General features: G+C 39.1%; 1 protein-coding gene across 1 annotated transcript; it reads right to left on the bottom strand.

Moving 5' to 3' along the window:
- Window positions 1-2668: 2668 nt before the first annotated feature.
- gabrg1 (gamma-aminobutyric acid type A receptor subunit gamma1) lies at window positions 2669-25280 on the bottom strand. Its single transcript, XM_044373902.1, has 9 exons — window positions 24700-25280; window positions 15133-15293; window positions 13339-13406; window positions 11490-11710; window positions 11100-11182; window positions 8871-9008; window positions 8515-8667; window positions 3766-3968; window positions 2669-3684 (listed from the first exon to the last, which is right to left on the bottom strand). The coding sequence occupies exons 1-9, from the start codon at window positions 24774-24776 to the stop codon at window positions 3403-3405; spliced, it is 1386 nt and encodes a 461-aa protein (XP_044229837.1). The 5' UTR covers window positions 24777-25280; the 3' UTR covers window positions 2669-3402.
- Window positions 25281-25634: the final 354 nt, after the last annotated feature.

The raw sequence follows: 25634 nt of genomic DNA, 5'->3' as shown, positions 1-25634 counted from the left end.
GTTGAAGACATCATTAAAAGAAAATCTTAATAGGATGAGGAAAATAGGCTACTTCCAGGTAGTGGGTCATCCGGTACACCCACTGGACTGATGCGGACCAGTGACTCTACTGATAAAATTAAAGTAAAGAAATAAAAACAAGCCATGAGACTGGGTTGGGTGGGTGCTGCTGATTAAACAGATGAAGACAAATTTTAAAAAATGCTTTTAGTCTATCATACGGTTATTTGTTCCCTTATGATACTGACTCTATGCTATTGACAGCTGCCATTGAGATTCTTCAGTAAGCATTTCACTGTATTCATTTATTTTGTGTCTGATGTGATGTGGTAAAAATATCTGTCCTCACAGTAAGTCTTTTATATGCAACAGAACTGTATAAAAGGAAATTCAAGTAATTTATGAGCTGTTAAGTAAAGGACATTGTTTTCTAAATCTGTTCAGAAAGGAAATGTACAATTTGGAATTTTTAATTTTTGAGCGTAAGTGTTTTTGATAGTGAATGAGCATTTGCCTGAACAGTGCATCGATGACAATTCTCTCACTTTTTGTAACTGATACATCAAAGTATAAAATCTGGCTGCTGGAAAAACAACCATCGTTGTTCATGATAATTCACTGTTTCACAGAGGTTACAAATTCATTCCATGCAGTAGCTTCTGATCAGAGGTTGGCCCAGTGTGACCTCAATAATCATAATGCTGTGAGGTGTTGCCTAGAAAAATAGAACCCTATGAACAATGGAATTGTTCAAATATTTAAAGATATGCTCCCTGGTTGTGTTATAGTGACCAATATAGAATGTGACCAATATTTAGTGACCACAATTCCTTCAAAACTCACTGTTGATGTTAAAAATCTCAAGTGACTTTTGTAACTATTTGAAGCTTTTGGCCTGTCTAAGAAAATCAGGGAATATATCTTCAAGAGAGGGAACAATAGCTCTCCATTCCATATTACAGCTATTACCTCCTCTTTCTGCTTCTCAACAATATCAATAGCACGGTGGCAAAGAGTAAACAAACATTTGGACTTTTTTCAGTTTGATGGCAATATCTCCTCTGAGTAGACTGGAGTTTTACTTATACAAACATTTCTGGGGATCAGAGCTGCTATGGATGAGGTTGGGGTTTGAAATCCAAATCCATTGTCATATCTGCACATTGAATCAGAATTCTTTCAAATCATTTTTTAAATTCCAACAGATGCTAATTGATGTTAATTTACTACAGCTTATGTAATCTGCCACTGGTCATGTTTTTATTTCATGTTTTTTTTGTTTTTTTTATTATTTTAAACAATGAAAGTGACGGAACATGAGGCTTAAATGTACCTAAATGTTGTCTGTATTGCTTGTTGCCAATAGAAAGTAATGAGAAGAGAGAAGAGATGTGATAAGAGAGTCGTTAGAGCTTGATGCCAATCAGACTGCAACCCTTGCTATAGAGGCAGAAAACAATTTACAGGTTGAGATAAACTTTAAAGCCAAAGAAGAAAGATTAAGTGAAAATGCAGAGCATGAGAGGAGTTAGCTATGCATAGCGCTTATTATGAGGCGCTGTGCTGCCAAAGAAAAAATACAGTTATTTAGAGACTCTCAAGAAAAATGACAGGATCAGTTGTAAATGCAAGTGCCCCAAAACTACATCTATTTAAGTTCAAATGTCAGCAACCTCTAGCAGCTGTAATAAGTATGATGGAAGCAATGAGATGACGTTATTATAGAGCAACAAAGTCCACATAAGGAGGAAGCCAGGGTGGATGCATTGGTCAGCAAAACATCTGACTTTACACATGTTTGTTCCCTGTTTCCATCCATGACCATGTTGTCTCTAAAGGTCTCCTAACATTAAGGAAGTAGTACCTCTAACTGAAACTATCATCTTTAACTAAACCCTATCAAATCATTTTTGTACCTCAGCCTAACCAAACCTAAAACATAGCATTGTCACATTATAAAACATATTTATTTTTCAACAGTGATTTGTTATGGCTTTGGAGGGCACAGATAAATTAAGTCGTCCTGCTGATAGGGGGGTCGTCTAATTTGGTGGACTTGTTGGTTAATTAGGTAACCTACAGTTCTTGGCCTTAAAGGCTTTGGCTGGCAATTTTTTCTATATTTTTCTTATAGTCAACAAATCTTATATGAAGAGACAGATATCTTATTCCTCTGTGCCATAGACTTCTGTTGTACAAAAACTATTAAAAACATGTCAATGAATCTCACCAAAGCACTAGGTAACATGTTCCGTCATCCATGAAAATGGGGGTTATGTAACTTGTTTAGAAACTGCTCAAAAGAGTAAAAACAGTGGCAAGATAGTAACTCTTAGGATTTCATAGTACAGCAGACACTACTGCACATGTGCTAAATGCAGTTTAGTTCACAGAGTTTTGCGAACCTAACACAACCTCATGACTTTGTATTATATTGTAACTTTCTAAAAGAACTTCAGTGCAAAGTCAAATGGTTGTGATTTTTTTTTTTTTGCATTTCTAAATAAGCTATGGTAACCACTGTCTTCACTGCAGTAGTGTGGCTCATTGATGTGTTTTTAATAGTTTTTGGACAACAACAGAGGTCTATGGCACAGACGAATAAGATATATCAGGCTTTGGATACACACACAATACTTGTTAGAAGATCAGTTCATTTTTGGTTTGTCTCTGCACACGAGATTTGTTGACAATAAGAAAAATACAGAAAATTGCCAGAGTTATTCTTTAATGTCTACATTGTCGTTTTAAATAAATGAAAGACTAAGGGCTCTATTTTAATGCTGCAGTTGCAAACACGAGCACAAACGGTGTGTTAAATTCATCCTGAGGGTGGCATTAGTTTAAAGGCCAATGGTTCATTAAAATCAAGAGGGTATACCCCCTTAGAAGTGGTCCAAAATGCTAAGGGCTCATTCATACACAGTTTGCTCTGGGGATTATGAATTGCTCAGTCCAGTTTTTGACAATCTGTGAGTTAGATTTTTATATTTCTTGTGTACAAGTGGAAATTTTGGGACATCAAAAACATTAGGATCAAACCTCTGGCAATCATGAATATCCACAGCAAGATGTCTTGTCATTGGAAAAAGATGATGGTCAAGGGGAATTTTTAATTTGGCCATGGTGATTCTCTACAGAGGACCATGAATATTCATAGTGTATTTAATGGCATATTAACCGGTACTTGCTCTCAAACAAGGTTGTTGGATAGACTGAAAGACAGAATGTCATCCCCATTTTTCCATGCCTCATCGCTAGCAGGTAGGCTTACATTTCAGTTGAGTTTCTTTTTTGCCGTATGTGTTTGATAAGCTATAATTTCTACTATAAGAGCAGCTCTTTCTCTGGAAAATGCTTGGAGATGCAAAACTCCAGTTGTCCTTCTTTGAGGTACTGTTTTTATAGATACAGATAACCAATCCAGTAAACCAAATTGAAAAGGCCGAAAGCAGTGGGGAAGAATATTCGTGAGTAAGAATCAATCTTGGAAACTCGCACGTGCATCCTGTTTTCACGCCAGGCACCTGAGCGGCAGTCGTCGAAGCAGCAGAAGAAGCTGGTACAGTCTTTTCCATCCAAACACTCGTAGGCGTAGTCATCCTCCTCATGATAGGGCACAATGTTGTTCATTTGTAGTAGGGATGTCCCAGGACGGATATTAACCATGCTAGATACTTTCTGCTGTGGAGGAGAACATACGGGTATTTCAGTACGTTACTGTGACATTCAATGGATTTACATGAAAGTTCACTAGTTAAGTACCTGTGTGTTATTGTTGGCTTTAGACTTCTTGGTCTGTCTGTTGCTGGTGAAGTAGTGCAGAGTGCCATACTCCATGAGGGCAGCAAAGGTGAAGATGAAACAGACAGAGACAAACAAATCCATAGCAGTGACATAGGATACCTTGGGCAGGGACTTCCTGGAGATGGTGCTTAGAGTCGTCATGGTGAGCACTGTGGTGATACCTGTATGGGATGTCACAGAGATACATTTCTCAATGGAATACAGTATTCATTATACTTTCCCTCCATTCATTTGAATGTTTGTGTCTTAGATGATGAATTTGACAGAATATGAAAGCAAATATCAAAAACAAGAACAAATGATTGATTAACATACCAGTTTTATTTATTCATTAAATATGTACCCGATGGTGACTCCACCTTCAGAATTGACAGATTTATTGCACAAATGACACATTGGGATTTATTTTTGAGAAACTACATGGAGGTTTAGGAAAATTAGTTTTGCAGTTTTGTAGTCAGAGGCACAAGCTTAGCCTGGGAGCAGTGCAGCGCAATATGGAAAAAAAGGTCTAGAGCAGGAGGAATACATTGTCAGTATCAGCAGGTAGGGTTGCTGTGAGCTTCAATAATGGCCGGAACACTTAAAAGGCACAAGAACCAAAGAATGGACTTGTTCCAAATGTAAACAGCACTTCACTTGCAACTTTCTGCCTGTTGTCTATAGTGCAGATGAACAGGTGACTGTCCTAAATTATAAAATGAGCAACATGGAGTGACAACTTAAACTGTAATGATTCTCCTCACTTCCCATGTTCTTGAGAAGTTGTTTAGGTCTAAGAAGGAAATCCAAAAGTAATCAAAAGTGAATTCAACAGAATCCGTGGCATTTTGATGACGTTGGATTCAGTGTTAGATCATATGCTTGTCTTGTATGGAAGCAAATAAGGGACATTAATATTTTGAGCTTGTGAAATGATGTTCACAAATAATTTCACAGCCTGCAGTTGTATGTCACCTTTTGTGTGCATTTGAAAAACGTTTTTGTGTGAACTTGTAAAAAAAAAAAAAAAAATCTCACAAATTCAAGTTTGTGAGTGTGTAACAAGGTTTTGCATCTGTAGAAATATTTTGTGCATGTTTGAAAAAGTTTTGTGCACACAGATATAATTTGCACATGTGTAAAAGTTAAGTTTACATATGTTACACATAGTTTTTCTTGCTGAAAAAATGTATATGTGTGATTAAAATTTGTGCAGGAATATTTTCAACATCAAGGTTTCACAAAGTCTGAGAGATGGACACACAAATTTCCTACTTTTGTGTGCGACACTGAAGTTACAAGCTACAAGTTACAACACTGGATTTTGACCCTATTTTTACAGCTGAATCTGATTGGTCAAACGCAGAGTCAGTCTGTAACGGTAAACATTTAATGTGTTGTGTATTTAGCTTGCAGTTAGTTTGCTATTCATGTAATGCAACACAGTTGTCCAAATGCATATTTTCAAGTTCAGGAAGGCTACTTTATGTACCCAGAATAGAACAGTAATGTAGCTTTCTGTCAGCAAATGTCTGCTAGCATTACAAAGTAGCAGCATCAACGCTGGCAAGTAACTTTTCAAGCTGAAGGCAAACCAAGAATCAAGACATGCATCGTAATTACGCTACAAATAGTTAGACATGAAAACTAACCCACTTCTTTGTATTTACAATTTTTGTATTTATAATTTTGTGGAAAAAAGGACAGTATAGGTCTAAATTTCAGGCCAGCTAAAAAGATCTATAGTTATGTTTACACCACCTAGCGGACGTAGTAATGCACTATGGTTTTCCAAAACTGTTACAAATCACAGTTAAAAAATAACAATGTTTTATGGTGTGTTCCATTTTTTTTTTTGTGGAAGCATGACACTTGGAGGCGGGAAGCGAACGGTGGTCTCCTGCAGCAAAGTTCACTATCTATCTAGCCATCCACCCATCACGCCTCCTCCTAACAAGGCAAAAGTCATCTTATTAAGTCACCATATATGGATGTCATATGAACTGTGTCACTTCCCCGGGGTATAATTACTACAGCTGCTACATGGCCTAAATGTAACTATAGGTCGTTTGTGCCAGCCTGAATTAGCCTGACCTATACTGTCATTTTTCTTGTGAGGACGGGCTGTTTAGGACAGTCTAGCTCCTGTGGGATTACGCTTGATTGTAAATTTGAATATAGTATCAGGTTCATATATGGCCTTGTTTACTAAGCTAAAGTTAGTGTTAACTATTAGCTTAGGTAAGGTTCATGGTAACAGTGAGCCAGTAAATTAGCAGGAAGTTAATTATATTTTCTGAGATGTGATTGTTTTGCATTTTAATCTTTTCTGTTTCTTGGCACAGGTAGAGCTGATGTTGAATTCATCCCTGTGGGTGCTTCCATGAGCCGATAGTCTGGTGGAAGTGTAAGCAGTGGACAGGAGCATAGCAGGGGCTGTGGAAAACGGTGCAGAGGGTGTCAATGATCCTGGTGCTAAGGATCCTCAGGGCTGCCAGATTTTGACTTCAGCTTGGAGTGAGATCTGTTCCACATCTAACCTCTTGAATGAAGTCAAGAAACAGCCACCTGCACTAGTCTAGATGAGTAAGATTGAGGGTGCTATGAAAACCAAGAATGCATTAAAAACATAATATAATTGGGTGGACAGGAAATTAATATTAGAAGAACCTCTATTTCATATTTGAAATTACATTTATAAAAACATTATATAGCCTAAAGTGGTAGTTAGTTACCTAAAAACCTATTGGGAATTGTGAGAAAGTTTCAGAGCGACAGAGACACAGAGCATCCCCGTAACCATGGTAACTCACTCTCACTCCTGCCTGTGTGCACACAGTGCGAGAGAAGGAGAGACGCTGTGCTGCTGCTAGAAGAGCCACTGACTGAGATTACTCTGAGTAGCACTGCCAATACAACTTTTTTCAATGCAAGTGTTTCAATGTCAGTGTTTCCTTTTTCAGTTCAGGGTTTGTTTTCAATGCCAAATTTTATTTTCAGTGCCAAGTCACAATTCTAACCCCATAAACAACCAACTAAGTGGACTCAGTGATACATTTTCATGCCTCTTGCTGATCTGTGTCTACAATGGCTCCTGGTTGAGGCTGGTACAGCAGATCAACTGGCCTTCTGAATCAAAGTTGTGGCATCCAAGGCCCTGATAATACTAATTTTATTACCATGGTGATCTGAACTTTTGAGATGAAGCTGCAGTCTTTGGCCTCCTTTAGTAGCTGAAATATGAGAATGACAACTCATGTCTACTAGCAAATGGGTGTTATTATCAGGTCACACAAAACTTAGATATGTCCGCTGATACAGTGCTAATTCTCACAGATGTATTTGGCAACTACAGACAGAGTGTATTATTTACTTAATGACACAAGGGAGGACTGGATATTAATCTTATTAGAAAGAGCTTAGAAATAAAGCTTTAACATCATCAATGGCAGCACAACACATTATAGTCATACAATAACATCAACTGCTGATCCATTTGGGGATACAACTTGCTCAGGGCATGCTGAAGCAGAGCAACAGTACGTAATATGGCCAAGCAATTGCTTTGCCTTCAGCTTGAAAAGTTCCTTGCCAGCATTGATGCTGCTACTTTGGTAATGCTAGCAGATATTTGCTAACAGAAAGCTACATTACTGTTCTACTCTGGGTACATGAAGCAGCCTTCCTGAACTTGAAAGTATGCATTTGAACAACTGTGTTGCCTTACAATAACAGTGAACTAACTACAAGGTAAATACACAACACATTAAATGTTTACCATCATTATTATTATTATCTACAGCATCCTCAAGTACAATTAAACCCACCTGGGTTGCGGGAGAGCCCACACTGTCGTCCATATTAAAATTCAGGACCAGCAGGGGAATGCACGCAATGGAACCATCTGTCCTCTGATTAAACAGACTGACTCTACGTTTAACCAGTCGGATTCAGCTGTAAGAACAGGGTCAAAATTCATGCTTGTAACTGTTGTTCAGTGTCACATACACAGGTAGGACGTTTGTGGGCATCTCTCATGTGACCTACCTACTGCACACAAAGAAATTTGTGTGTCCATCTCTCACACTGTGTGAATGTGAAACCTCAATGTTAAAATATTCCTGCACAAATTTAAAAAAAATTACACATACACAAAATATTTCTACGACTACAAAAACTTTTTAAACGTGTTTTTTTTTCACATGCACACACTTGGTGATATACAACTGCAGGCTGTGAAATTATTTGTGAACATCATTTCATAAGCTCAAAATATTAATGACCATTATTTGCTTCCACAGTCTTGCCCCCTTGTGTGCTACAAAGCATAGAACAACTAGGTTGGAGTGAGCAGTTTATCATCACCTTTGAAGACCTCTGGATATCAGTTTCTAAAGTTTCAAACTATTGCCTCTCTCTCGCAGATTATAGATTGATAGAAAGCCTGAATGATTTACAAGTGACCACACAAGTTTAATGTGACTCTAACTCCTCTTACATGACTGCCATGTGGTCTAACGATCTACATGTGACCTCCATGAATCGGATAGCACTAAAAAGCCTTTTGGATGAGCAAGTCTAGTTGACTTACTGTAGCACTTCTTGATATCCTGTGACCTGGATGAATGTCTTCACAGACATGATAATTTACAGAGAAATTAATCAAGTCATAAAGTAAATTGACACTCTGCAGGTGAACATGTAGGAAGTAAAACCACATCAAACCTAAAGATGTGCGAGCTGGGACAGCATCCTTGTTGATCCAAAAGGAGACCCAGGACAAGACCACGATCATACTGCAGGGAATGTAGGTCTGGATGGTAAAGTAGCCCATTCTCCGACTCAGGTCAAAGAAGATCGTCAGAATTACATATTCCCCTGAAAATTTAACAAAACAGAAGATATAGAGATGGGGTAAAACATGAATAAGCCCAGAGGGAAAAGTGAGATGTTCAAAGAATTTAGGTAAGGCAGGGTAAAATAGAACACAATTTGGGATTTATTGTTATCAGTGCCAAATATAATCCCTTAAGAAACAGGAAATTGGAAACATGTAAGAGGATTTGGACACAGTCTCTCACCTGACTGGGTGTGCGCCACATCAGAGGTGTTCCTCAACCCTACAAAAGCAAACTGGTAGAGTCTCCAGTACCGCTGGTCTGCCACCTCCACCGCTCGTCTCTGCCACCGGTACATGATCTCATTCTTAGGATAACCATCTACAGAAACCCCCCCCCCCAACACCGACACACACAAGATAAATTATCAGCCTTGCTGATGCCTATAATATCAAACAGGAAGCTCACATCTGTCAATCACAGGGGGGACATTGCACCATGGCAAGGCAAAGGGGAGCATTCAAGATGGAACTGACCGGCCCAGTCTCATGAAATTTCTTCAAATGAGCATAATGTCTTCAAATGCAAATAACATACTCTGTGCACTACAGTATGTGGTAGGTAAACATGGGCTTTGATGGGCATTCCTATAATAGTCAGTAGTAGGGATTCTGTGCAGATGTAAGCTAGTGCTTACATCGAAGCTATGCACAGTCTGGAAATATACTCTACCTAAAGGTGTTCTTTGAGAAGGAAAGAAATCCCCTTTGGCATGAATACATTTGTAATGAAGTTTGTTTGCTGAGGTCATGGTATGTTATTTGACTTAAGCTTGTGTTGCTTCTGAATTGGATTATTTTACACAACAAAGGCTCATGTTTGCAAGGTTTGGATATATTTCTCATGGAGATGTAGTGGAAAATATTTTTTTGGCCAACACATCATCATACCTAAACAACAAAGTATGTTAAAATTCTGTATTATCTTTTCTGTGTCTCCAGAATAACCAATATGATTGTTCTATGACTGTTCCACAACTAAAACCACTTGAGTAAAGTTTGGGAAAGGTTGCCTTAAGGGACCAGCGTGTAGGATTTAGGGGGATCTATTGGCAGAAATGGAATATAATATTAATAAGTATGATTTAATTAGTGTACAATCACCTGAAAATAAGAATAGTTGTGTTTTCATTACCTTAAAATGAGCCTTTTATATCTACATATGGAGCGGGTCCTCTTCCATGGAGCAAGCCCCCAGGAACAGCGCGAGGCTGTGACGCCAATTTGACATAGCAGCCAAAGCGTGTAATTACAATGTCACATGACGCTATTGGGCCCAAAAAGACTTTTCTCCATAGACTTATATTGTGAAAGAGATGTCCGTAAATCAGCGGATACATTTTTTAAGCATCACAACCCCTGCTAAAATGACTCGTCTCACTATCAGAATTTGATTCATTCAGTCCGATAACATTTCGAAAGCCTAAAACAGCCACACAATTGAATTGTTTTATCCCCATTCAAGTTAGCCGGAGGGCTAAACCGGAAGTACTAGTGCGCTTGCTCTATATCAACTTTCATAGGAATGAACAGGGCCCCGCCTCCAACGCTGTATCCAGTTCTCTTTATACATCCATGCCATGGAGCCTGCCATGTTGCACCGCCGTGTTTCTACGGTAGCCCAGAACAGACAAACCAAACACTGGCTCCAGAGAGGCCTTCAAGTTTTTCCTGCTAGATGAAAATAAATCCTACACACTGATCCTTTAAGAGTTAAAATAAACCCATACTGACTGTTGGAGACATGATGTGGTCCAGAGTCTCTGATGCAGAAGTCACATGCTTTGACTTTTGATCACTCCTCTTCCTTTAAAGATTTTGCAGTGGTATACAAATGTCACATTGCTTCCAACATTGCTCCTGAGAAAGTATTAGTATCTATGTATGTTCATTTGAACAATTGACCAATGCTGTTGTGTTTCAGGTGAAGTCTCTTTAGTTGTTAAGCTATTTTTGTTGGCATAATTACCACTGTGCTCATTTGATGAAATTTTGTGTGACTGTAATGGTCCTCACATTTGTCCTCAACTCCATGGAATGGTCTTTGCATTTTTCACTGGTGTGTGGAAGATTGAGATCATGACAAGACACAAGAGGCTGAAGCACAATGCAAGAGACGAATGAAGGATGACACAGACAGCATGAATCAGACTAGGAGAGGTTGCATAATTCATTAAGTCTGCCAGAGAAGATGGGACTGGGTGACCTCCTCTCTCCGCTGGTGGAGAAGATGATAGATTGGTACAGGCTTAGAGAGGGCAGACTCAAGCAGATGGGCCTTTTGGCAGGAGAAGGAACAAGGCTTAGCCTCTATGCTAGCCCACACAGAAGCCCCTCTCGCAGGGCAAGTTACGGAAGTTGAAGTTGAGATGACAGGTTCAAAAATGGGAGGGGAAAACGTTTGACCACCTACAGCTTGAAAACTCCAGTGGACACGAGTGCTCATCCATTGGAAAGTTATGCAGCTTAAGGTAACACTCCGCATTAATAGTCAACCTGACAGAAACAGAATTGTGACAGAGAAAAAGCAAGTCTCAGCATTGTGTTTTTTCCCTCCCAAGTGTGACTGAACATAGTAAAGGTACTTCATGTTCTCTCTGTAATTACACCAACAAATGCGGAAAAAATGATGACAGTTAGATCATGCTTTGACAAATTGTGGCCATCTATAAGAGAACTACATGACAAAATACAGATGCACACACTAAAGCTGCACAAACAACAAAGATTTTTCAGGAGCTGATAGTTCAACAATAAAATTTCTACCACAAGGATTAGCAAACTGACTGCATAACTGTCCTACCTCAGAGTGTACATCACTCTCCCATTGCTCCACAGCCTCAGGAGGCGGTTTGGAGTGGTGATCCAGTGGGCGTCTGATTTCCGGGAATTCCTGAAGAAAGTGTCCGGAATCCAGATTTTGCCTACCATGTTACTGTTGAGCATGAGCAGCTTCATCGAGCTGTTGAACTTCAGTCGGCTGTCATACCATGTCTGGGCAAAGAAGATGTCAATGGTGTATTCCTGCAACACAGTTACAAAAACCATGAAAATACAACCAATAGTTTAAAAAAGAACATTAAAGGACCAGTGTGTAGGATTTAGTGGCATCTAGAGGTGGGGTTGCAGATTGCAACCAACTGGATACCCCTCCCCCTCTTTCCTCCTCCTTCCCTTACCCTTCCGAGCATGTAGGAGAACCTACGGTGGCCGCAAAACTTGCGAAAAATGCAAAGGGCCCTCTCTAGAGGCAGTGTTTGGTTTGTTCATTCTGGGCTACCGTAGAAAAAAGGTGGTAAACCATGGTGGGCTCCATGGAAGTGAACCTGCTCCCTATGTAGATATAAAGGGTTCATTCTAAGGTAACGAAAACACAATGATTCATAGTTTCAGGTAATTATACACTAATTAAAACATACTTATGAATATTATATTCCATTTCTGTCAAATCCATTCCTCTGGATGTCACTAAATTCTACACACTGCACCTTTAATGTACAGGAAGACATATAAAGAGAGACAACCCACTTACTTACTCCAGGATTCCAAACACATCTCACAGTCATCATCAGCACATGAAATAAGTAGACCTTCAATTATTGGAAGGACTGCCATGAACATTTGAAATTTTGGACAGACATTAATTATCCCCAGAGGATGAATCCTGATGGCTTTGTTGACTTTTCAACTAACGCCACCGTGACGTTCACAGTTTTGTTTTTTGAATGAAATGTTTCAACAGCTATTAGATGGATTTTCATAAAACTTGGTTCAGATATTCATGTTCCCCTCAGAATGAATTCTAATAACTTTGGTGATCATCAGGTCAAAATTTCAATTTGTCCAGTGAATTATTTTCACATCTGCATGAGGGATTAGCACATTTTATTCCCTGACTTGAGTCCTAAAGACCTCAGTGATCGCCTGACCTTTAGCACCACCATCAGGTTGACATTTTTTTAGAAATTGAAACGTCTCAACCACTATTAGTTGGATTGCCATAGAATTTAGAACAGACATTCATGTTCCTGCCAGGATGAATTGATATACTTTTTATTTTGTCCTATAAATTGTTATTTTGTTTTTTTTTGTGTGGATGGAGGTTGAAAGCTCTGGTAAACTGGTAATGCAGACCTTTAGTTTTAGACTTTAGACTCAACAGATTTTTGAAGGAGGAATGGGTTGAAAGGTATAAATCTTTCGAAACCCTGATCACACCCAACATGACAGCTGTGATGTAGGGTGGTACTATAGCGCAATGCTACATCACAGCTACACAGTTTGTTGAAAGAGGATGTTGTCACCATTAGTTGGAAGTGCAAGCAGCATTATGAGACTGTGTGCAGGTAAAGTACCATTGCAAAGGTTAAGAGTGAATTTTCACACTTATATAGTATTAACTATATAATATTCAATGTTGTATTCACAACAGTACAGACATTCATGGTCCCCATAGGATAAATCTAAATGGTGTCCTGCAACTGTACATTACTGTTACTCAAAAAACACAATCTGTACAAATACAATTTAATTGTTTTATACAACATTATACATAATTACAACATTAGCAAGGAGGGCTATCCTCCTATTATCCAATATATCATTATATCAGCAGAGACAAAGCAAAGAAGAATCAGAAGAGGCAGTCTCACCATGTTGATGGGGTCCACTGGTCCAATGCTGTTGACATACACAGCTGTTTCAATCACTGTCGGCCTCACTGAAACAACAGAAGACATAACGTACTGACACAGATAGCATTAACTAATTAACTAATTTATAGATATTTGCCAGCAACGTTTGGACAGATTTTTTCTATGCCATCTGTCCTTATCAACCTACATCACAAGTTAGCTACAATGAAGAATATCATCCCATAGCCATTGAATACTGATACATCCCCCATTTTGCCTAATAACATTCAAGACAGTGGTGTTGAGTGATTAAATGCATAAATCCAGAATTATCAGTAGACTGATTTTACTGCTACTGCTAGAAAAACATTATGTACAGATTTTCTTTTTTATTTCCAGCAGCAGGACAGTTTGGTGGTGGATTGGGTGAGGGCTCTCTTCTTGTCTTCATAAAAGTTGGTTGGGGTACCTGTTTTGTGAGGGCTTTAAGTGGGGAGTCCACTTCCCACATGTGACACCCTCCTGGTGAAACTTATTGCTGACAGACAACATCATGTATCAGGAGGGAGCACACGTGACAAAGACATTTCAAACTGGGCAAAAATGCCAGAACACACAAAAATACAATGCATTACATTAACTGACAGGTTGGTGAAACAATAGTGTCAGTGCTGTCACTTTGTGCCCCAGCTCTAATCTCAATTACTTCAAGTACTTTAGAAGCTTTGCCCTATCTAACCCCTTTTACACAACAATCATGACAAGTTACTCATACACATTCATAATTCTGCTCTTCTACAGTCTAGCCAGTGCATGGTCCGTCTGCATGAACACCTTTACAATAGCCTACCCGCAGTGTAGATACTGTTCTCTGAGAAGAGCCAGCAATTGGCAGTCAGAGCAACTAAAACTGACTATTCTAAGTAGCTTACTCTTAAAGGCAACACAGACATGAAGTCCTTTAAGTACTCAGAATCGTGGAAAGCTGGAACATCTAAAGTTTCATGAAAACTTAGCAAAACAATATATTTTCTGATGAAAACTGAAAAAAGACTCTGAAAAGACTGACTAAACTGATAACACACCTCAGCACTATTTCATTGTTGTATCGCGTTTAAAATCTCAATGAAAATGTAACTAACCAAATACTGTATATTGTGGCTGTCAGGTGAAAAACTTTGATCTCTATCTTGGTGATATATATGTTGTGCTGTTGTATGTTTTGATTGTGGGGGACTACGGATGCAAATTAGCTTCGAGCTAAATCCGGTGCAGTGCATCTTTAATGTTTAAAACTGCCAACTGTCCCAATCAATAAATCAAATCAAATAAATATGTACATTCTTCTCAGATCCTTCAAGCATCCTTCTGCATGTGACTTTTGAAGTGCAGTAACCATACAAAACAATGGTAAATTCTAGTTTCTAGTGTAGTTTCAGTGATGTTAGTTACACAGAAATATAAAGTTTGCGAACATAAGCCATCATTAGAATCTGGTCAGTCTGCATCAAGTAAGGCTTTTTTTGCAGCAAAAAGTGGGGCACTGAGGTGAGCAACAGCTTTTTGAGTAAGAATTAAAGCTTCATTGTAAGAGGAAGTATGTTAAACAAGAAGATGCAAGGTTCACCCCAGACAGCGGCAGCAGTAGAAATTGTAATTTCCCAAATTTTTCCATGCAATGGCAACGCATTAACTCAAATTGCACAAGGCTGTTTTTAAACATCTATTGAACTCCCCCTATTTAATGTGAGCTGAGTGAACATCTAACAGAGTTACCACAAAACACATCACCAGAGGATAAACTTCACTTGCCTCCAATGTCAGGTCGCAGTTTGTTGTCGTAGCCCTGCAGCAGTTTATTTAGGATCAAAGTCACATCGCTCTCATAGACCTTGGGTGATAAAACCCAGGTCTTATTTATGGGTACATCTTCATAATCCTCTTCTTCCTGTTTACTGGGTCCAAACGCTGCACTGTGGAGTAGCAAAAGAAAAGAAGAAAACACTGTAAGAAACAAAGAAATCTCATATAAAATGTGGGTGTATGTAGATGCCCTAAGATATAAATTCAAGAGTATTAATGCAGATGTGGAATGCCTTTCCAGTATGGTTTGAATTTTTTTTTTTTTTTTTGGTTTTGGCATGAAAAAGTTCAAATGTTGGTACAGTACATATTAGAATTGGTTGTCAAAACCCCAAAGACTGTTTCCTCCAAAGAATATTTCACCCAATTATATTAGTTTTAGGGTCAAAACCTCAAAACAGCATTTAAGGCTCCTGTATACTGAGATCAGATTTAGTGTGTTGTCTGCGATTTATCATGGAACAGCTTCATTGTCACCAGCACCTGCATTTAGGAAAAGACCACATATTCAGGAGATCACCCTTGCACTCACACAGAAATAGTCTTTCTTGTTCTGCTTCACAATCCACTTTTATTATGTGAGGGCAAAATTATTGCTCGAGAGTTCGTCTGTAATGATTCTCGTGACAACTTTGTTTGACTGCTTTGTTTTGGCTGAAAGATAAAACTGAAAGCTTAAGGTCTCGGTATGCTTCAAACAAACTAGGTTTTAAATGCACAATATGTAATTTCTGCCGCTAGGGATCTCTCAATCAAAACAATAACAAAAGACAGAGTATGATGATGGTGTGAAGTAGCGTGGGATCATGGGTTGTTGTCTTAATTGTTAAACAACCAGCTTCTCCGGGATAGGATTACTCCACTGTTCATCGTTCAGGTTTCTACTGTCTCCTCCTCTCCAAAACACACACAGATCCAGTGATTAAAACAGGTTATTATGTACAATGTGAAATCTAAGTGGTGGCGTTCATCATTTCCTCTACAGAATAGAGGTCTGTCCTTTCATGGCAGATGGTGAGGTTTAGTAGTCACTGTGAAGGAGATGATACCAGAAATAAATCCACTGAAATGACGCTTAACTCCAAAACAAAGACAACACAAACTCTGGCTGGTTTACCAAAAAAACTAAAGTCCCAATTGGACAAGACTGACATTACAAGGGGAGGCCAGGAATTAAATATTTTCTGTGCTCCTCTGTAATCTAATTTATCATTCCAGATGGCATTGTAACCATGGGGAAATGACAGGATCTGTCTGTAATAGACATGGACATTCAGCAGGACAAAGACAAAATCCTCCACAGGGAGGTGATGGAGAGTCGAAGGTGAGGCAAAAATACTGCGTGAAGTGAATTTGAGTAAAAAATTGTCCTTCTTCTCAGATCCATACCTCTGTGAAACCTTTACACATATGGAGGTACTTTACACATATGGAGGCAAGTAAAATACATTTGTGATTAAAATGCAAATCAAAAGTTTTGTTTGTGAATCCAAAAGTTTTGCTTGCTGTTGAGCTGAATCTCATGGGCGGGACCTACGCTGAAAGACGTAAGACACATCTCTATTGGCCAGTCTCGGTCAGAGTGACAGCTTGACAATATCCATATTTAGTAAGCGAGAGAGAGAGTTTTGTAGTCCATGGAGAGGACGGAGCAGGAGCGGAGAAGACAGAAAATCAATGCACAGGTATGTTTACACATAACTATGTTATCTTTGAACTGGTGCATGTAGATTGCTTTTGTTTAACGATCTGTGATGTTATGCCTTGCGTCCACACTACTCCGGTGTTTTCAATCTCTTAAAACCTAGATTTTTGAAAGCACTACTGACCACATTTTAGTTTGAAAACTCTGGCACCGCTTTTTAGTCTGGACGAGTGGAAACAGAGACTTTTTAAAACGATGGCGCAACAGGCCCGGCTCTATGAGGGTACAAAAGCATGCATTGCACCCTCAGTTTAATATTTTACACCCTCAGTTGGAATCTGAATAATAAATGCCAAGCGCAGCATGATAGGTCTTAGGTGCACAGGTTGTGTGGACTTCTCCATGTACACCTGCTATTTTGGTTCGTGTGTGTACAGCAGCGCAACGTGCAAAAGGGCTGAGTGAAGGTGAATATAGATCAGCAGGTGTGGTGATTATGAGATACTCTCTCAGCCAGTCACATTACTGCTCTCATAGCTCTGAAACAGCTGAGCCAATCACAGTTAAACATGATAACGACGGCTTAAAAAACAGAAAGCTTTTCTTCAGGAAATGTCTGGATGGTTCAGAGTGTCACGACATGAACATACATCACAAATCTACAGCTAAAGACAGATGGAGTTGTTTTTTCATCAGTTAGTTATTATTAAAAATGATATAAATGAAAAAGAAGAAAAAGAAATTGATTGGATGAAGCAGTTTATATGATTATATCAGAGTTCTAATAAGTGGGTGGAGTCTCTGGTTAGAAGGTAAAACTTGATTTTCATGGTACATGTATGCACATTGAATAATTTTCAACCTCATTTTTTTAGCAGTCGCCTCTGAAAGAACAGGTACACTTCTGTTTCAATCCGTTCAGCTGCGACCACTAGCTGTGTAATGGCTTACAATCACTCACACTTTACATACGTAACTGCGACCTGAAGTGTACTTTTACACCTCAGCTCAATCTGTGGAGCTAAACTGATGAGATTCGGTTTCTACAGTTACCCACAACACCATTCTCTGCAAAGAACCATAAAGTCGTTCACATGTATCTTCAGAGAACCAACTTCACCCTAATGTGTGTAACTAAAGTGTAACAGCAGCACTGTGGCTGAACTCATCTAGTGTGACAGGGTCCAGGAATCAAAGCCAGACCTTTCTTGTTGTAAGAGCCACAGTTTAAAGAGTTCCAGCAATCATGTTGTGTATGGATTCCCCTCTTGGCCAATTTATATAATATCATTATAGGACTCTCCAAGGACAAAAACTAAATTTGCTTACACAGCATGTATTTGTTCTGTGCTTATTTCAGCAAAGAATATAAACACTAAATCAGCTGTCTCAGCAGTGAATTTCAGTAAAGGACCTTTTCAGTCATCCTGCTCTTTCTACAAGTAATCAAAAAACACATTTTCAATCTAGGAAAAGCTTAAGGGCATCTCAAATGTGAGTGTAAGTCACATACAAAACACCCTCTGGATTTCAAAGAGAAGATTACTTTGTGGATCCCAGTGGAAAAGGGAATTTTAAGGATGTAAGTTGGGAATGAAACAGCTGTAGGCAGTTTTATGTGTCTGTTTTCAGCTGCCCCACCATGCCGTGTCTATTACAGGCGGTTACACATGGCTGAACCCTCAGTCTGTGCCAAGGTGTGCCGCTGCTGTTCTCTGGTAATGAACATGGATCTGATACTGTAAAGAGACCTGAGGACTTGGCGTTCAGCCCAGGCTGGGAAATGACCCTTTCCTGCACGACTTCTACTACAAAGGATATGACCTAAACCATGGCACAATAACCCAGTGCAGCAGAAATGAACATCATCACTCTGTGCTATCACCTACATAAATTATACTGTACAAGGCTAACACTATACACACTGAATCATGTCTATTGCCCTACTATGTAACTCATATACAAAAAATAGCAAGGCAAATTTTGGCTTTGAAACTTCTGAAACTTTATTCACCTCGATCGATAAATAAGCTTCAATAAATGTTCCTGCATAAGACATCCTGTTCTTCACTTTGGGTTAACCAGCTCCAGCAATTCTTTGACACTATCCAACACTCAAAAGTTGCCCAGTGGCACAACGTATCACAGCTGGGAAAGGTTCAGCTTTATGTCCTCTGACAGGAGCAACAACCTGGCAACAAACAATCCCACTCTTTTCTATTTCCTCCTAAAACAGAAGCACATAGTTGTTTCTGCTCCACTCAACTACACAAGAATTGCATCAAACAAAACAAAGACAAAAAATGAACTGCTTCATCATGCATCATTCCCAATCATAACTAAGTATGTACATTCATTCTCAATGTAAAAACTCCTTCAGCTCCTTCAAGACAGCTGCAAACAGGGGTGTGGTGGGGATGAAAATCAGGGGCTTTTGAGTAGAATGGATGTAGGAAACATCTTTCTATAGCCATTTTACCACACAATGACAAATTAGTCATGTAGTAACAGGTTAAAGTTCCTCCATAAGTGGTGATTTAATTTTCATTATTATTCCTTTTTTAGTAATATTTCATATTTGAGGCAACAATAGCATAATTAAGTCTCTCTCTCTCCTTATGGTGTGAAGCTGTCAATGGTTCTAACAGGTCTACAGTTTTGAGGTGGACTGTATCAGAAACACCTTGTGATACAATACAGTCCACTTTAACACTTCTACATTTTCAAACAAAACTAGGTCAAAACCTAGTATATGGCTGGACTTTTCATGGTCAATGTTCGAAATTGTGGACAATTTTTTTACAGGGATAGTCAGTGGTAGTGTCTATCATATGAATTCCTGGATATTAAATGTTCATCTGCAATTTCTGTAGTGGTCCCAGTAATATTTGTTGCTAAAGTGTACTGAAGTAGCATATCACATGACATGGTTAAGCTATATAAATATATATATATATATATATATATATATATATACACATATATATGTGTGTGTGTGTGTGTGTGTATATATATAATCCCCCTGCTCTTTCATCTGTTTCCATCTATTTCTGTAAACATATGGTCTCATCCATATTTATTAATTTATGTTTTATTTAATCAGGCAGTCTCAATGAGATTAAGATCTCTTTTCCAAGAGAGACCAGAGAACAAGAAACATTCATAAGACAAGAACACAATCAGCAGACAGAAACAACACCACCACGCAATAAACAAGGAATTAGTAAAAAAAAAGTTACAAGAATCATAAAAAAAACATCAGATAATAAAGCTTTAAAATCTCCAAGAGGAATGGAATGATTCAAGTTTGAGGGCATTTTGCAGATCATTCCATTTGAAAGGTGCATAGTACCTCGTCAGTGGCTGGTCCAACAAAAACTGAATATTAATAAGTAAGGTAACTGGTATTTATTACAGTTCTTTTTGCATTATATTAACTCATTTTAATTATTGTATTTTTCACATTCCCCTCAGTCTATATCAGTATGAGTGTAAGATTACAATTTAAATTAGTGGCTTTTTCCTTCATTAAATCTTTTTGTAATGAAGGTATAGGGTCAGAACTGATCACACCAACTACATACTTTGAGTGGTTTGGTTAGTTAGCACAGTTAGCATATTAGAATTTCTGATGACACCAGAACAGAAAACTGAGCTTATTGACATTATCCTGTTAACTAAGTATTTTTAAATATTTAAACTTAATTTCTCTCAGCTTTCCAGCTCCACCTTTATCTTGTTTAGCTGTTACTCATGTAGAAGCAAGTCTGCAACAGTCTACTGCTGGCTGGGTCAGTGTTAAAACAATGTTAAAGATACTTAACAGTATCTTTAAAGGGGACCTATTATGCTCATTTCCAGCTCTTTATCTTATACATGTCATTTATGCAGCCCCTCAGTTCAACCTCTATCTCTTCAGAGGCAGTCTTAGCTCCTGTCTTGTTAAGGCCCCTTCCCTAAATAAAGGACTAAACTAAATAACTGGAGACTTTTATTGTGAAGAATTTACAGGAAATGAAACGTGTTCCTCACCGAATCAGCAGAGCTTCATGAGTCATGCTAAAAACTGGTCAACACAACAACATATGAAGATACTTGCAGCTCTTTGTTCAGTTTATCAGTTAGAAATAATGCAGGAAGGAATAGTACAAGCAGAAACAGCCACAGTGATGATGATGTATGATAAAGAGCTGCAGACGACCAGCACACTTCCAACAGATAAACTATTTATTTTACTTTGCTCTGCTGTGTAATGGAAAAACACTCACAGCCTGCCAGCTCAACTCCAATCATGGCTTGGCATGACTACCCCCAAAACAATAGAAAAATGCTGTAATGTTAGTGGAGCCGAGCAGTGAACTCGTGCATTGTGCATGGAGCAGATGACCATATAAAGAAATTATGAGCTGATGTCAGCTCGGGCTGAAAGTAGAAAAAACTGTTGGAAACTGAGTGTTCAGAGCAGCCTGAAGCTGCTGCTTTTTGCTCACAGGGATTATTGCTACATATGTTTACTCATTATTTGACACTTTGGCCACTTTTAACATGAACATCTGACATTGTAACATTATATATATATGACTGAAAATAAGGAAAAGCATAATGCTTCCCATTTAGCATTGTTGACCAGACCCAGCCAGGTAACTGAATGCGATTAGCTCGGGGAGAGAGATGAAAGAGGGAGCTGACAGCCACATTGAGCTAGTCAGCTGGTACACTTTACTTTAACTGGTATAAAGTATGGCAAAAACTACATAAATAAGATCTAAGATGTAATAAAACTGAATTATCTTTTAATTTGTCTTGTGTTTTTAAAGATTCAACGGGCATTTACTTGTGCGAGAGTAATTTCAAGTAGGCTCTACACTAGATGCTTATCAATTATCCCTGATTCCATTCTACACCTGACAATAGTTCTCTGATTGATCCTGTTTTTCTCAGGTTTAGTTGATGAAAACTGAGCAGCTAATGTAGTCTGCAGCCAACTCAGTATGAGAGCTTCCATTGTGTTGTCTTTGTGTCTCTATTGTGTTTATGGCTTTTGTTATCTTGATTGTACAGCACTTTGGTCAACTGTTGTTTTTTAAATGTGCTTTATAAATAAATTTGAGTTGAGTTGAGTTGAGTTGAGCCAAAAAAGCCCAAATTTCAGCAAAGAGGGTGGAAGAACACGCAAGCAGCAACCTCCACAGCTGACTACATAGGCTGACATTCAAATGTGGAAAACACTGTCCGTCTTTGCAGCTAGATGTTGGTAATTTCCTCATTCAGTTCATTACAGTCAGACTTGTCATCTGGTAGTCGTTAGAAGCAATGCAGCTGAACACTCAGGCTCTGCCTTCAGCACTGAGCTGTAGTAAGTGCTGCTTGAGTTCAGCTCAAGTTTAAAGTCACAAAGTGAAAAGTGGTGAGCCACTGAGTCTCCTTGCTTTGATTCTGAATGTTGATTCAACTGGAGCCTTAGAGACTGTTAGTGATGATTCACTGATTCTGCACCAGTTCAGACTGTCTCAGCATGTTCTTCTCTAGGGGCCTCTCTCCACTGTCTGTTCTCATCTGTTCCAGCGGCTGCTTGGGCAAGCAAAGTCTCTCCTGCCACCTATGATCACCAAGTTACAGGACCGAAGTTCTCCTGAGCTTGTGGTGTCAAGAAACACTGGCAGCTGTCTGTTCACTAACTACTTACTGCTTTATATTAATAATCATGCAGAATCCCTCAACAAGACAGGTATGGGGCTACTTCTTGTTTCAGTGCCAATACAACTTTTTTCCAATACAAGTGTTTCAATGCCATTGTTTCCTTTTTCAGTTCAGGTTTTGTTTCCAATGCCAAATTTTATTTTTTATGCCAAAATTTAACTGACTCTGTTGTAGCCCCATACGTTTCTCTCGTCAAAATGTAGTTTACTATTTTCATTAACACTCTTACTTTGAGCATTTTGCTAAATATAGCCTACTTTATTTTTAATAAATCAAATTACTAAACTAACTGACTCACAGTAAACTTGGTGCAGTGAAGTATTTCAGAAAAGTACTGGTTGGTCTTTGGGGCTGAAGGTTAAATATAATGAATCTGCATGTAAAGTCTGCTGTGCACACTGTACATGATTTGTTACTTCAGTGTATTCGTTATCTATTCTTTCATTGCCTCAAATAGCTTTAAGGAGTTGTGTTTTCTTTTTGTGAACTACATGATGTCACCAGAATCACTTTCATTTTACAGGAGAACAATCTGTCACATGAAAAAATTTGAAAATTCTTTAAATTTTGAGGGATACACTACCAATTTACATGTCGAAGTGTCATGTCAGTTTACAGTGTCCTCTGTATGGCTTACTCAAGTCTGAGACAATAACCCTGATGATGTCATACTGATGTCATCAGCTTGTGACACTCATTTATGAGTCACAAACATGGATGTATAAAGAGAACTGGATACAGCATTGGAGGCGGGGCCCCATTCATTCCTATCAAAGTTGCTCAGTGGCGTGTGAAGCCAAAAAAGTTCAACTTCCGGGTATACAATTACTCAGATCTTCTGGGATCATTGCACCCATAGAGCAAACACACTAGTGACTTTCGCCAGCCGAGCCGGCTACTTCCGGTTTAGCCCTCTGGCTAGCTTGAATGGGGATAAAACAATTCAATCATGCGGCTCTTCTAGACTGTCGAAATGTGACCGAACGGATCAAATTCTAATAGTGAGACGAGTCATTTCAAGTTGTGATGCTAAAAAAAAAAATATCCGCTGATTTACAGACATCTCCTTCACAATATAAATCTACGGGGGAAAAGTCCTTTTGGGCCCACTGACATCAGATGATACACGATTTGTCAAATTGTCTTCACAGCCCGGCGCTGCTCCTGTTGGGCTTGGTTACAGACCGGTGAAAGGATTTTGAAAGGTGTAGGCAGTCAGTTATCAGAAGGAGGGGTTCTAAAAAAGAAGGTATTAAGATGCATCATGGGAAATGTAGGATCCAGTATAAATATAAGATGAGTATAACCAATAGGGACACACAAGAACTTAAATTTAAAAGCCTTGTTAAAATAATTCTGCCATTCCCTTTAAGAATATTATACAGATCTATAATTGGCAAATTTAATTAACTTTTTAATTTTTTTTTTCTTTTAGTTTTATTGCCTACTCCATTAATTATTTAACACTGTAAAAGTCTATAACCATTATGGAGGCACACTGCAGGCTCCATACTGTACCTAACAGGCGCCAGATCTTACTTTCATGGTGATGGGTGCAATAGGTGTCCTAACAGAGGGTGTTTGAACATGAATATGCAACATGACGTGTTGAATAAAGAAAGTGTCTGCTCAGTAGTAGGTCTACTGTAGGCCTGTCCTCACCAGGACACAATCCACACCTGTGTGTGCAGCTGACAGATAGAGGTAATTGAAGACCTGTGTCCTCCAAGGAACAAAATCATCCATCATCCTATAGACCACATGACATTCTACTGCTGTACTGACATGACGGTTTAACCCCCCTTTCAACTACGAAAACTCGAAATAAAGCCACCCTGTTTTTGCGTCTATAAGACACAATCAGCGGGGCGCAGAAAGGAAAAATGCAGACATATAGCTCAAGGTTACTTAATTTCAGGAACATTTCCCGACGAAGCAAGGAAACGTTCCTCTCCAAAGATTTTCCTCCCAGGCCCCAGCTCACACACTGACCCACTGATTGCTACTGTGATCACAGGTAGAATACAAGATGCGGAACGCAGCGATTCCTGTCGAGGGCAAAGACATGAGCCTGAAGGAGGCGGCAACATCTGCAGCCATTTACCCTGACAAACCTTCCTCCTGTCTACATGATGGAGACCTCACGCTTCCTCACATCAGTACACACTTACCAGAGTCCGAGGAGAGCGAAGAGCAGCCAGGGGTTCATGGCTTTGTCCTGCACAGCCCTGACAAACAGCCGCTTCATTCTGCTCCACAGCTGGGAAACGACCCTGTCCACGGAAACCAAGAGGAAATCGGAGTTTTCTGTCGTCAGGTCGCCTCTAAACGCAGCAGATGAGGGTTAAATGTAGCCGCGACAGGATGTGAGAGATGCGTCCATGGTGTGTGTGTGGAGGGGGAGGATGGAGCAGAGAGAGTGAAGCTGCTGCCGGGGACCGCTGACTCTGCTCTTCAGTCCATCCGCAGTGCCGCTAACAGGCTGCTGCTCTCACACACGCCGCTCTAACACTATCGCTGACAGTCTGCACCTGCTTTTTCATAATGACTTAGCTGATGGTTATTTGCTTGTCTATTATTGTCTTGGGTGTTTTTTTTTTTTTAATTCCAGGTAAATTAACAGATGCTCCTTATGCAGATGCGTCCCGCTTCACATTCAGGGTTTAATCCATTTGCAGTGCTGGAGCTGCCATGTGGACCCATGCATGCAGTTTGCAGCTACAGGCTGTCAGCCACTGAGCATCTTCAGCAGTTAACTTGGGGTAGGCCTCTCAGTATCTTGCTCAAGGGCACCTTGACTAAATTGTTGGAGGGATTAATGCTCGCACACCTACTCCAAAACCAAAATTTTAATCCAAAGACACAACGTTTAGTTTCAAGTCGGATCTCAAATCAATCAACAATTATTCAAACATTCAAAAAAGGTACATCACAAAGAGTAGAAGCACAAAAATGATACATCAACAATATGCATCAAACATATCAATAAATTATTGAAGCTCATTTCCGCCACTGTGATGGAAAAAAAGATCCTGTAAGTCATTATAATGAGAAACTATCTCAAAATAATGACTTAGTATCTCAAAATAATGACTTAGTATCTCAT

This window comes from Thunnus albacares, chromosome 15 (assembly GCF_914725855.1).
Source record: "Thunnus albacares chromosome 15, fThuAlb1.1, whole genome shotgun sequence".
NCBI classification, from domain to species: domain Eukaryota; kingdom Metazoa; phylum Chordata; class Actinopteri; order Scombriformes; family Scombridae; genus Thunnus; species Thunnus albacares.
This window is presented reverse-complemented; position numbering and strand designations above follow the sequence as displayed.